This window comes from Amia ocellicauda, chromosome 1 (assembly GCF_036373705.1).
Source record: "Amia ocellicauda isolate fAmiCal2 chromosome 1, fAmiCal2.hap1, whole genome shotgun sequence".
Lineage (NCBI taxonomy): Eukaryota > Metazoa > Chordata > Actinopteri > Amiiformes > Amiidae > Amia > Amia ocellicauda.
Window position 1 is genome coordinate 56,498,094 of NC_089850.1, and position 12,269 is coordinate 56,510,362.

The following is a 12,269-nucleotide window of genomic DNA, read 5'->3' on the forward strand; positions in this document are numbered from 1 at the left end:
CTCACACTGTTACTAAAACACAAAACAGACTGGAAATACAGTGATGGATGCTGTGGAAGGAAGGCGTCTGAATCTCCAGCACTTGATTTAGTGTTTTAATTAAAATTATTTTACCACGAAAAAAGGTCACTGAGCGAGATAAAGCACCCATCTATTTAAATGGGTTTGGAAGACACCGTTTTCATCAGGTGGAATTCAATTAAGTTCCAGAGGGATTTCTCCGAGTGGGGTTTGTGCAGTAAATATGAGTGGCGCAATGTCAATGGTGCAGTCTGTCAAGGCTGTGTGGTAATGATATTGTTCATGACTCCGACTGAGGAAAGAAATGCTATTGCTGGGGAGGCCCGTCCCTCGTTGCTATTAATCCCCGGGGGGTCAAGAACTAGTTTGAGGGGATCGGATCACTCTGCCACCTGGCCTTGGCCCACTCCTAGACCCCACCTCAATGTAATTCACTCTCTCAAGGACACCGATGGATAAGAAATCCCAGAGACAATATAAATCACTCACAGAGGCGAAGAGGTCTTGGAAAGAAAACAATGAGGCTTCAGTGATTTTGCTAAGCCTGAGACGTATGCTTGAGAGACAACAGGGATTTTAAATTTGTCCGAGGCCCCTTCGGACGTTTGCACTTCCTGTTTGTAACGCTTATTTTCTCTCTGATAAATACACTTGACTGGTTTCATTAAAGAACAGGGGCGTCTTCAAAACATTCAGCTGGTTTACATGTATCTTATATAACCTGTATCATCCTTTAAAACTGGAGATGAGGATCTTGAATGAAAAAGAGAGGCGTTTAAATCCAAACTGCAGAAAGGTAGAGGAAGAACCAGAAGCTAAGCTGTCTGCAAGAAATAAATAAAGATATGCACACTGGTAATATAAATACAAGAGTTTACAATTTTCTGCCCAATTCGGTATGCCCCACTCCACACCGTGTCTCTGGGCTGCCTCTGGTACAGGGGATCAATAACTGCCTTCTGTATTATCTACCCTTGATAATATATATTTTTTTAGATAAATGTTAATGTTTAAGGAAGAAGCGTCGCCATCAAAATAAAATAAAATAAAATGTATATATAAAAATAAATCCCATGACAGCTTCTTCTGGGTGTAGAGCAGCGTAAAATTGAAATCGTTTTAAGGAGATCAATATGTATGAAATGACAGGATATAAAACATAAAACCGGGGAGGACGGCTCCTCCTTTGGAGTCCATGACCACAGAACTGTCTTTCCACCGAGTGTGACAGGCCTGACTAGTGCACCCTCGGAGAAAAGGCTTGGAAACGTAGCATTGATGCAACAGCACGGCCGCTCATTTTGCAGAGTGCCTCACACACAGCAGCGCAGCATTTCGGGGCTGGACACAATGCAACAGTAAGCACCATCTGTCTAAAAACACACACCAGACGTGGAAAGCTGGTCGAGAAAGGTTTTGGAGATTAACTGGCATGCATAACTGTTGCGCTGTGCAACAGTAATGCAAGCGAGAGCCACGTGCAAAACTTCACCAGCACAATGTGCACGAAAACGCAATAATACTTGTCTTGAATCGCCATCTAGAGATCTCAGGATATGACGCCGGATTTAGAACGGGAAGGTGTTGCAGTCTTGGAGCATAAGATTGAGAAATACTTACTTTATCTATCATTAGATAGTTAGTTAGCTATCATCATTAATTATCATTTTAGGAATGTATTTTAATTGCATTGCCAGTTGAGGGGAAATTAACGTTGGCCCAACCAAAGATATTTTCTCTTCATGACCAATAACGGTTTCCAAACTGTTGTTGTGACAGACAAACCAAGTAACTGAGTTACCTCGTTGCCCTTCATTGCTAGGGTATATTGTCAAAAGTGTAGAATTGGGAACAAGGGCAGTAATGTTCAGACTGTACAATGCACTAGTTAGAGCTCATCTGGATACTGTGGACAGTTCTGGGCTCCACACTTCAAGAAAGATATCGCTGCTCTAGAGGCAGTTCAGAGGAGAACAACCAGACTTATTCCAGGTCTGAAGGGAATGTCCTACTGAGAGACTGAGGAACTGAACCTTTTCACCCTGGAACAGAGGAGACTATGTGGGGACTTGATCCAAGTCTTCAAAATCATGAAAGGCATTGACCACATCAAAACAGAGGAGCTTTTCCAGATCAGCAGGGACACACGCACCCAGGGACACAAATGGAAATTGGGCTTCAAGGCATTCAAGATGGAAAACAGGAGACGATTCTTCACTCAGAGAGGCATCACAATCTGAACAAACTCCCCAGCGATGTGGCTGAAGAGACAATTTGGGAACATTTAAAAACAGACTGGATAGGATCCTTGGATCACTTAGTTATTAATGGACACCAAACGAGCACGATGGGGCGAATGGCCTCCTCTCGTCTGAAAACTCTTATGTTCTTGTGTTTTATCTTCAATAATTTTTTCTCCCTTTTGCTCCCGGTGAAAGACAGCAGACAACCTCCAGGACTGAAATGTAAAGTGAACTGAATTTAATGGACAGTGTACTTCCTTGCCAACTGATAAATGACTGACCAAAGCAGGACAAGTACAGCAGAGCCTGCTTCCTGAGGAGCAGGTTATTGCAGAGTAAACAAGGCATCCCTCCCGACAAGTGAAAACTTCGCCCACCCATTGATTTTGACTATGCTTGCAGAGGAACATTAATGGCCCAGTTGAATTCCATTAGTGGGTATTTATCAATGAAGGACACCCTTAATTATTATACATTACTAGTCTGTGTCCTATACTGTAATGTAACTAAATACACAGGAGTGAGCAATCAAAGCGAGGCCTAATTTAAACCGCCATCCCTTGCCGAAGATGGACAACGGACTGGACGCTGACTAGATACATGACGTGAATCATCTGAAACTCTGGGGCAGCTGTAGCCAATCACTGACGTTTGTCACCTGTTATTATTAAAATGGTCTATGCAGCCCTTTTTACATCCCTCCGCCTCTCGCTCCTTGTTCTCGTTTACACAGGTTCAGGAATAATGAACTGGGTCTCACAGCACTTGTGCTCTCATCCTGACTGGCTTTAGAAAAAATAAAAATGTGTTGTTTCTCCGAGAACGATGCTACCTTGAAAAAAAAAAACTATAATAAAGATGATGGTAATAAAAACAGCTCCTTCTGAGACTCAGCTGTGTATTAGATTTTAATTTAGAGACGATATTATCACTGAGGGAAACATGCATGTAGGCTTCCTGTATTTTATTAATGAAGAAATCCTTGATGTGTGGGCTCTAATTAAAGAACAAATGGAGCTCAGCATTCATTGTCTTTTTTTTTTCAAATCGTGTCGCTTGGCAGTAAACAATGTTGCGTGTGGCCCCAGTACGGACCTGAATTCGATTCTGTGTCCGACTGCTGACAGGATGAATAAACACTAAATCAGTGCAAGCTGTTGCTCTTTGATTTCTTTGGCAATGACACTCCCTCGTGCAACGGGGCCAGAGACTGGATTCTATGTTTAAAGGTTCAATTCACATCGGTCAGAATAACCCTAAAGCATTTCAGATTCTGTTCCCCACCTTATGAATAATTCACCTTGTTTCTGGAAGTGCAGGCAGGGCTCAGTACAGCCGCTGCTCTTCACATGTATTTGTAATATCTCCATACATATATATATCCTCACCATCAGCCTATATTTATTTATGTATTCTTTTACCATTTAGACATTAGTGAAGAAATACCATCGCTAGATCCTCCTCAAACCTTTTGATTCAAATACCGAAACATAATCCTTACAACATGCAAAACAAACTGGCTGACAGTGCCACCTTACTGTATAGTTTCAGTCAATCTTTGTTAACGTCTAGTTGCTATCAGTGCCTCTTCCCTTATAGTCTAACAGATATACACATATACAGCTCCTCTTTGCGATATACATCACACAGGAAAAACTACTGTCTGACGAGACAAATCATGAAAACCGCATAAAATACCCAGAAAATACAACTGACAGACATCTACTCCTCAAGTCACACACACAAGAAAGATTTACCATTTGAAGCTACAGATAACCATTGTTGTACTTCTGTTACAAAATATATTGTTAAATCTGTAGCTACTGGTGCAGCAGATAAATTGCTACTTTGAAATTTCATTTCAAGCAATAGAGTGGCGACAATTTGCAAATTAAATGCTTCACAAAGATGTGCAAAGTGAAAATGCAAGTAGGGTTTTCGTTTCACACAGAAGACCCCCACGCTCTCCGCATGGACTGCCCCACTGTCTGGCTCTCATCCCTGGGTCTCACCAGAAAGCAGGGCGGGGGGGTTGCGCTCTCTCTCCCCCATTAATCTCCAACAGCCGCCACTGCGAGCGAGTGACTGGGGCCGTACCACACTCACGCTTTTCCACAAAGACAGCAAAATAGAAAATGAACCACAGGCTGGAGGAAAACATCTAACTAATGCCTCATTAATGAGTCATAAATCATCTGGATATGAATCATTTCAATGGAACTGTTAATGCAACGCGTTACCAATATCATTAATATCCATTAGAGTGTGGCTGCCTTACTTTTTTACTTTTTTTTTTTTTCTTCCCTTACCAGTGAGGTGAAGATGTAGGTGTAATAAATCGACAGCATCCCCAGCTCCGAGGCCTGCAGAAAGGAGAATAAAACAAACAGACAGAAAAAAAGGTGTCAGAAATCTCATTTTATTTGTCATTTCCTAGCACATTTACCTAGACAATCTGTTCACCTAGAGAGAAGTCAGATTTCAGGTAAAGAGCTGGGTGTGCAATAAAACACAGACAGAACATGGAAACTGAGGACCGAGCCTGTGCGTACTGGAATAATTTGTTTCTCTCCAAGTGAGGAGGATACAAAAAACTGAGAAATAATCGACCATCTCCACTCCCCCCACCACCCCCATCAGCTTTGAACGTGGTATACCATGTTCAAAGCACAGTGCACAGTCAAATCATGGTAATAACACACAGCGAAGTGTGGTTAAGTGTAACAGTGGGTAACCACGAAGAGATGACTGGGAAAATATAGTGCAAATTTACTGCGGCAAACTCCCGCAGGGGCTGGGACAGAGGACTTCAAATTTTTCCATTTTCACCCCTTTCAATGTTCCCCTTGCACTTCCAAAACACACAAATTCTCATATAAAAAGATTTGATGGAACCGGTTGAGTGCTTTTTCCTACGATCTGAACAATATGGTAAAAGCAGACAATACATTTCATATATATTCGACGGGGGAACTGACTAAAAAACACAACATTAACGCAACATACTGGGGACTCAGCAACTGAATTGGAAAGTAGGCTGATCGCGTGAACTCAAGGGTGATTTACGAGCAAATGACTGTCATCAGAGTGAGGCGAACTGGCAAGACTTTTATTAAACACCCTGTCATGTTTAAGGCAGATATATTCATACTTAATTTAATGGTTCACGTTTGAACATAACACAGACCGATGCACTGCTTTTTTTTTAAGCAAATTCCAATTTTTTTAAGCAAAAGAGATGCTTGTGACTTAATCCACCACAGAGATCTGTTTTCCTTCTTTAAATACTGGTTGATAGGTTTTACCTCCGAGAAAATAATAGACATGGCTGAAAATTATAGAAGTTCAGCTGCCAGAAAATACCGCACAACTTCACATTTTAATCACATATTTAAACACCATATTCTGTGTGTGTGTGTGTGTTTTTACTTCACTCTGCATCCTTCCAGATCTTCTCTTTTTGCAATTAAAAGTGAAAAGAAAACTCTCTCTCTCTATACATATTCATGCTCCATTACATTTTTCATAAAAAGGACTTTCATTGCATTATTCCTTCATTTATCTTACTCCTTAGAAAATTGCAATCGATACTGCTATCAATTAAATTTAATTATGTTCTTATTTATTTGACGAAATAGTAAACGTGGCGTCGGCACCAGCAGATACATCTCAGTAGTTTGACATTCAGCTGGTTTTGGAGCACAGAGGCGCAATAAGGGGATTCGAGAGTGTACCGTGCATCACCCTGCTTATGATGGACCGGAGCGCAACACTCTTCCTTTGCATTCGCCCGGCGTTGCACACCGTGTCCCGCTGTACCTTTTCTCTCTCAGATCCTGACCTTTCCAACAGTGACAACAAGTGCATCAACAGTGCGTTTTTCTTCCTTTCCCCTCATCGAATAGAACCCATTTCCATGGAGCAAAGTTATCAGGAAACAGCGTCGTTTCAGCTGGGAAAAAAACTCATTTCCAGGTTGAAATAAAGATTAATTTTCCCCCTTCTTCTTTCTTCTCTGTATATTAACTTTTGTCCAACTGGATTGCATTACCTGTCTCCCCGTTGCTTACTTTGATGTCATTTCAGCTCTGTAATTAAAGACAGTCTCTAGAAGACATTTTTCATATGTGTTGGACTGAACAGAAAACACAGCCCACAGTTTGAACCTCTTTCTCTATGCAGTCATAATGCACCTGAATGATTATGTATGAGCCCAGCACCTTCTTAGCTGTTCACCTTTCCAGGAGTGTGGCCCACATATTAATGTCATGATAAATTCACCACCCATTAAAACATTTTGCTGCTTCTTTGCATTTATTTTTTTTCTACTGAGATTTCTTCATCTCTGAAGCTTCATGAACATGGCCCTGTATGTTTTAAAGCCCAAAGTCAGAGCTATATTCTTTGTTGCTTATGTACAGTTAGATGTGGCAGAAAGACTCTGACCCCAACAGATGGTGGAATGAAATGAGAGGCATTTCCTTCTGAAAATGCTTGGTTTACTGGCACAGTTGTGTAATCACAGGGGAGAAGGACCAGGGATGAGCTGAACATGGAGAACCTTGCTCTCGATACTGCAGAAAGTGCGGTTACATCACAGTGCAAAAGCCAATGAACGCATTAAGTTTTGGAGGTATCTGTACAACAAGGAACCGCTCCAGGTGACCATCCATCTCTGTCGTAAAACTGCTTATCTGAATCTCTTTAGCAACAGGATGGAAATGCTAAACCCCCTCCTTTTCATTATTTTCTATTCTTTTGGTTTAGTTTTTTTTTTACAATTTCCAAAAGCATTGTGATTTAGTAGATACCCCTCTAACTCTGGCTATTTGTTAGCTTTTGAAACACACACTATGGCTGGGAGAATCCGTTCCTTCTCAGCAGGAGGACAACTGCCTTTGATGTGACTGATAAACAAGCTCATTATATCAGAATTACTGAGAAGTGATTGTGTGTGTGCGTGTGTGTGTGTGTCTAGGACTAGTCTAAAACTGTTATGTTCGAGTTATAAGTTGAACTATTCCATTCAAGCGCTTCTTCTTCGTCTACTGCATGAGAAGTAGTAGTAATACTAGTAGCAGCAACAGCAGCAGTAGTAGTGTAGTAAAAGCAGCCCATCATGTCTAATTTTGCACGTGAGCACGCAGTTCAGGCCTTTAACTGCAGCTGTGTCAAGGGCCCCGGTGTGCGACTGTGGGGACATGCCTCTAACACACTACACCGAGATCCATTTCTGATGAATACAATGAGCATTGACTAAATCGGTCCTAATGCAAGCCCACCACCTCGCCCCCGACCTCTCACGTCTGCAGGGGCCGGGAGAGACAGATCGACAACGAGAGCAAGAGAAGGAGAGGTGAATGCAGCGAGAATGCAAACTAGGCGGTGAGATTGACCCCTCTTTGCACCGTGCAATCCGTGCGCATTAATATTGCACTGCTCTGCTCTGTCCAGAGTCTCCATGGCACGCTCAGACTCGTCCGTTTCCTCCGGAGAGCGAGATCCACACATAGCCTGGGTGAGAGTGGGTATCAGCCCGAGGCAGCGCAGCTGCGAGACCACGGGCGCCATTCCCGGTGGACACGGGAAGGTCACGCGAGTCTGAATGAATAATGTTGACAGGTCGTCTCCGAGGCCGCCCGAGAGGAAATGGTGAGGGGAAGGTTTGTTTGCCGCCTCGTTTGTTTGTGTGGCTTTGTGCTCTTCAGCCACAGCCTTTCAGACACTCATTTCATTATTTGACGGAGACCGAAAATGACAAGAACATTAGAAACAAGTTGAAGTTGCTCTGGGTGTTCGAGTGTAATGCGGGGGGGGAAGCTTCAATTAAAATGTTGCCAACCCTGAGGTAACAGCATGGCCTCAGGCAGGGTTCTGTTGAAGTTCAGTGACGCAAAACAACTCCAGCCGACTGTCTGTAGCCTGCGGGCGAGCGCGGGGGGGAATCGCTGAGGAGTTGGCAACTTTGGTACGAGGCAGAACCAGAAATAGCAGTCTCGACGGTATACTCCAGGCAGGTACAGGTTCTTGGATGGCCTTCACAAGACTGCCGGCTCTGGTCAAAAGCATATGAACTGACAATAACACCTCAGGAAGGGTATTCAAAAACACCCTTCAACAGCAGCTCGACAGGCATTAGACGCTCCCCTGTGTCTCTTATCTGTCACCTTGCCAGGACTATGAGGCATTCATCAAGCTAGGACTTAATCAAACATGTCCATATGCTGCCAGATGCGACGCCACAGCCCTGCTGTCACGGTCTGAACTCTGCAGCTCTAAAGGTTTCCAAAGGACAGCCTGGGTTTACGTGGCTGGACTTTGTGGGAGGGGCGTTGGCCTGTGTCTTTGTAAAGGTGTTTGTGAAGTCTGTACGGCTCCGTGGCCGAACTCAAAAGGTTCAGGAAGAGGAGAAGCTTTACCTGAAAGTCCTAGCAATGGAATACTGAACTGGCAAAATGTCAAACAGACATGAAATATATTTCTGTTCTCTCTTTTGTTTGAGTCAGATCAATACATTTACAAAACAGGGCAAGTGGTCTGTTAGAAATAGGTATTCCCTTCACCAATGACCCAACTAAGCAAACATTTGAATAAAGTAAACCACTGTCTTCCACCTTAGAACTCAGTTAATAAATCAATTTAACTATTTTCTTAATCCAAAATGAATTAACCCTCTTTTTATTCTTGTTTGTTTGTGTGGATATGTTGTGTGGATGCTGTTGACTTAAGTGCCCAGAAAACAATTTGGATACTGGAGAGAAGTCTTAATGTATTCACTAATTAACTAAATAACTATTAATTCCACTTATTAAAGTAACTCAGTGGTTGGTTGGAACAAAATCCAGGAGACAAGAATATGACTCTCCCATTCTGAACCCTTTCAAAAGTATTACATTGTTACCTTTCACACTGACACTTTTACATTTTTCAGCAGTGTGGAAAGACAACAACATCTCAGCTTTAAACACCACACATCCCACTGTGCAGTCAAACTGAGCTGGTGTTATGATGTCTGGTGTTAACACCTGTCTATAACTAGAAAAGCATCCTGATTTTTATGTCTTTGCAGTACAAATGTTCATTATATCTTACAGTCTTTTGTTTCCCTTCATTTGCCTTCTCCCCCGAAAATACCACTCAATAATATGATCCAATTAGAGGTAATTATTGCCTTATTCAGCCATTAAAATTGATGGGCCATGTTCAGCCTCCTTTACCAGCTCTTAAATACAGAAATATAGCAGAAATCAGCGCTGGTTAAAACTCAAGAAAGTCATGCTGAACACATTTGATGAAATCTTCAAACATATTCTTTGTCCCCCTATGAAATACAGAAGATATTTCAATCTGTTGTGCAATTCCAGCTGATCTGAGAAGTGAAACATGGAACCATGGAATCATTACTATTTAAGATATCCATCTCCCTCCAAGATCACTTACTGATGACCCTGGGGTAAAATGCATTTAAGGAATGTCACATGACTTATGACATCACAGCTGTGTCACTGCCCAGCGCACTGACAGCACCGACACAAACAGCAGACTTGTGTTGGGTGTTGTAGCACGCCAGTCAGGCCAACGGGGTGCTTCAACGCAATATGAGCTGCAGTTTACTGTGCCCACCATGGCAGGCCTGTCGGTCTCAGCCCAGGTGGGGCCTGCAGCTGGGAAACTGGTTCAATAATGACCTTAGCCAAGCAGTGCAATAGACGCCGGTTCCCTGGGAAAATCCGACAACAAAGGCTCGGCCGTTGCTTTTGGCCCTGTGAGCCACTGACAGCTGCAGCATCATTACGGGATTAATTGGCTTCTCTCATTTGTAACTTCTGCTATGCTGCTCAGCCTTTTATGCATTCTGACCTCATAAATGGACGGCTACAAAATACATTATTTAAAGAGGTATTAAAATGATATTGCACACGTGGAGAATGCCGTCCTTAATTAAAAAAGACAACATATATCAGGTGTGTGTCCACAATTATGTTGAACGGTGGCATTGAAGTTCAGTTAGAACTAAAGAAACATGTTTACGATCAAGAGGGGGTCATATGGCCCATTACATTCGTTCAGCTGCTTGTGGTTATCTGAGCCCAGAATCTCGCTTTCCAGCCCTACATCACACATTTCAAGAGACCAGGGACGTGTGTAAGGTTGTGAACGATTGAGCAATTTTCCCTTTTTCAGGTTACGGGGACACCTGGAGTTTGGGGGAAGGGGCGGAGGTGGGTCCTACCCTCTGCAGAATGATATGGGACATGCTGGCATTGGCGTCCACGATGATAGTGGCTGTCTTGTCATCCCGGATCTCCTTCAGCAGGGGGGTGGGGTCTTGGCTGTCGTCCAGCATGCGCACGGACAGCGTCTCCTTGGAGATCAGGAACTGCCTCAGCAAACGCTCCAGGTTGAGCAGGCCTGGCGTGGAGAAGGGGAGAGAGATAAGGGAGAAGGAGAGAGAGAGAGAGATTATTGACTGCTGGAAAGTTCCCTGGCTCCACAACCCTTCCTCAAACATTGTTAAAGGGTACAGAAAGAAATTAAAATATCATTACTTATGTTTCCGTGTCCTAGTTTGTTAAATCGGACAGGGAGAGAATAAAAGATAGACATGGAAAGACAGAAGGAGAGAATGGACGTTCACCTGGAAGGTTGTATGTCTTGGAGAATTGGAGTGACTGTCTGCTTCTCTAGAGAGTAGCGAGTGCCTACATCAAACTAGATTTGGTTATGGTGTTACTAAGCCCTAAAACTGCACACTTTTACTTAGAATTAATAATAAACCTCTGTCCTCAGATACTCCAGCTTTGTGGATGGAAAGAAAATATGGACTCGGTCAGGATTCTCATGCCCAGAAGATAAGTGGGTAACACTTTGAATGCAATAATAAAGCAATCATTTCCAATCTCCTTCAATAGCCTGTTTTTCATGTGAAAAAGGTAAATTTACTGCAGAAAATTGCAGTGGCTTAAAAGGTTAAAGTAAATTGAACAATCATTTTATCTTGCTGCGGCTTATTTTACCAGCTGGATTCCTTCTGTTCAAATTGTTTCATCCTTTGAGATGGATAAAACCTGGGACCTAGTGCCAACTGCATGGAAATTATAAGACTTCAGTCTATCACAAACCAAAACAAAGAAGTTAATCGGACACTGCACGATGGTTCTGGAGTCAGTCAGTGTCAGTTTTGTGTGATTAGCAAGCCCCGTGGGTATGAATGTTGTACAATGGGATGAAGACCTTTGCTTAAGCTAGTTCAGGATTTGTGCTCCTGCGTTTTCTGTTTTTGTTTGCTACATTCTCACTGTATCACTGTGCATATTTAAAACTCCCAGTCTGGCTCGCCATAATGAGCTCCAATTTGCTCTACAAACCTTCTGCTTCTGCAAGACAGAGTGGGTAAGGGGATAAGGTCCCGATCTCTGTCACGCAGTTCTTCAAATACATTTCTGCCTGTTCACACAACGGCGGCTCTTGACAAGCACTGAGGTCTAATTTATACAGTGTTGAGTTCAGGCAGGTCCCCATGCAAATAAGAGCAGCCAGCAACAGTGATTGCTGATGGTAAAATTAACTTGCTATTGTGCAGCTCTGCCCTCAGTCGCATACTCCTCCCCTCCCCCCGCCCCACACAAAGAATAAAAGGTATTTCATATTGTGATGCAGTGGCGGGCGGCACGATGAGAGGCTCTGGCAGTCCTGAGTGAGTATTGAGAGAAGAAAGTTTTTCTACAGAACACGAATTTTGCGGCGACTACGCAATACGGATTGGACTGGTTGCAGTTTGTTGTGTTTGTGGTTTCATTAGCTATATGTGTAAGATATGGACCTGTTTAACTGTGTTTAGTTTAGGCTCGAGAGGAGCTAGGGTTTTGTTAACATTTTTGTCTGTCTCTAAATCACCCTTCTTGCATCATAACCCAGCCTTTGTGTTTCCTAAGCCCCTGTATGTATATGTGGTGGGTTGGACCTGGTGCCACAATATACAAATTCTTTCTTACAACCAGAATG

General features: G+C 42.9%; 1 protein-coding gene across 1 annotated transcript in view; it reads right to left on the reverse strand.

Moving 5' to 3' along the window:
* The window catches only part of grik4 (glutamate receptor, ionotropic, kainate 4), a 342,628-nt gene that overhangs the window by 85,757 nt on the left and 244,602 nt on the right, over positions 1–12,269 (reverse strand). Inside the window, exons 7-8 of the mRNA XM_066710250.1 lie at positions 10,498–10,676; positions 4,574–4,627 (exon numbers count right to left, since the gene is read on the reverse strand). Of these exons, the coding sequence (XP_066566347.1) occupies positions 4,574–4,627; positions 10,498–10,676 (233 nt within the window). The remainder of the gene's footprint in view (positions 1–4,573; positions 4,628–10,497; positions 10,677–12,269) is intronic.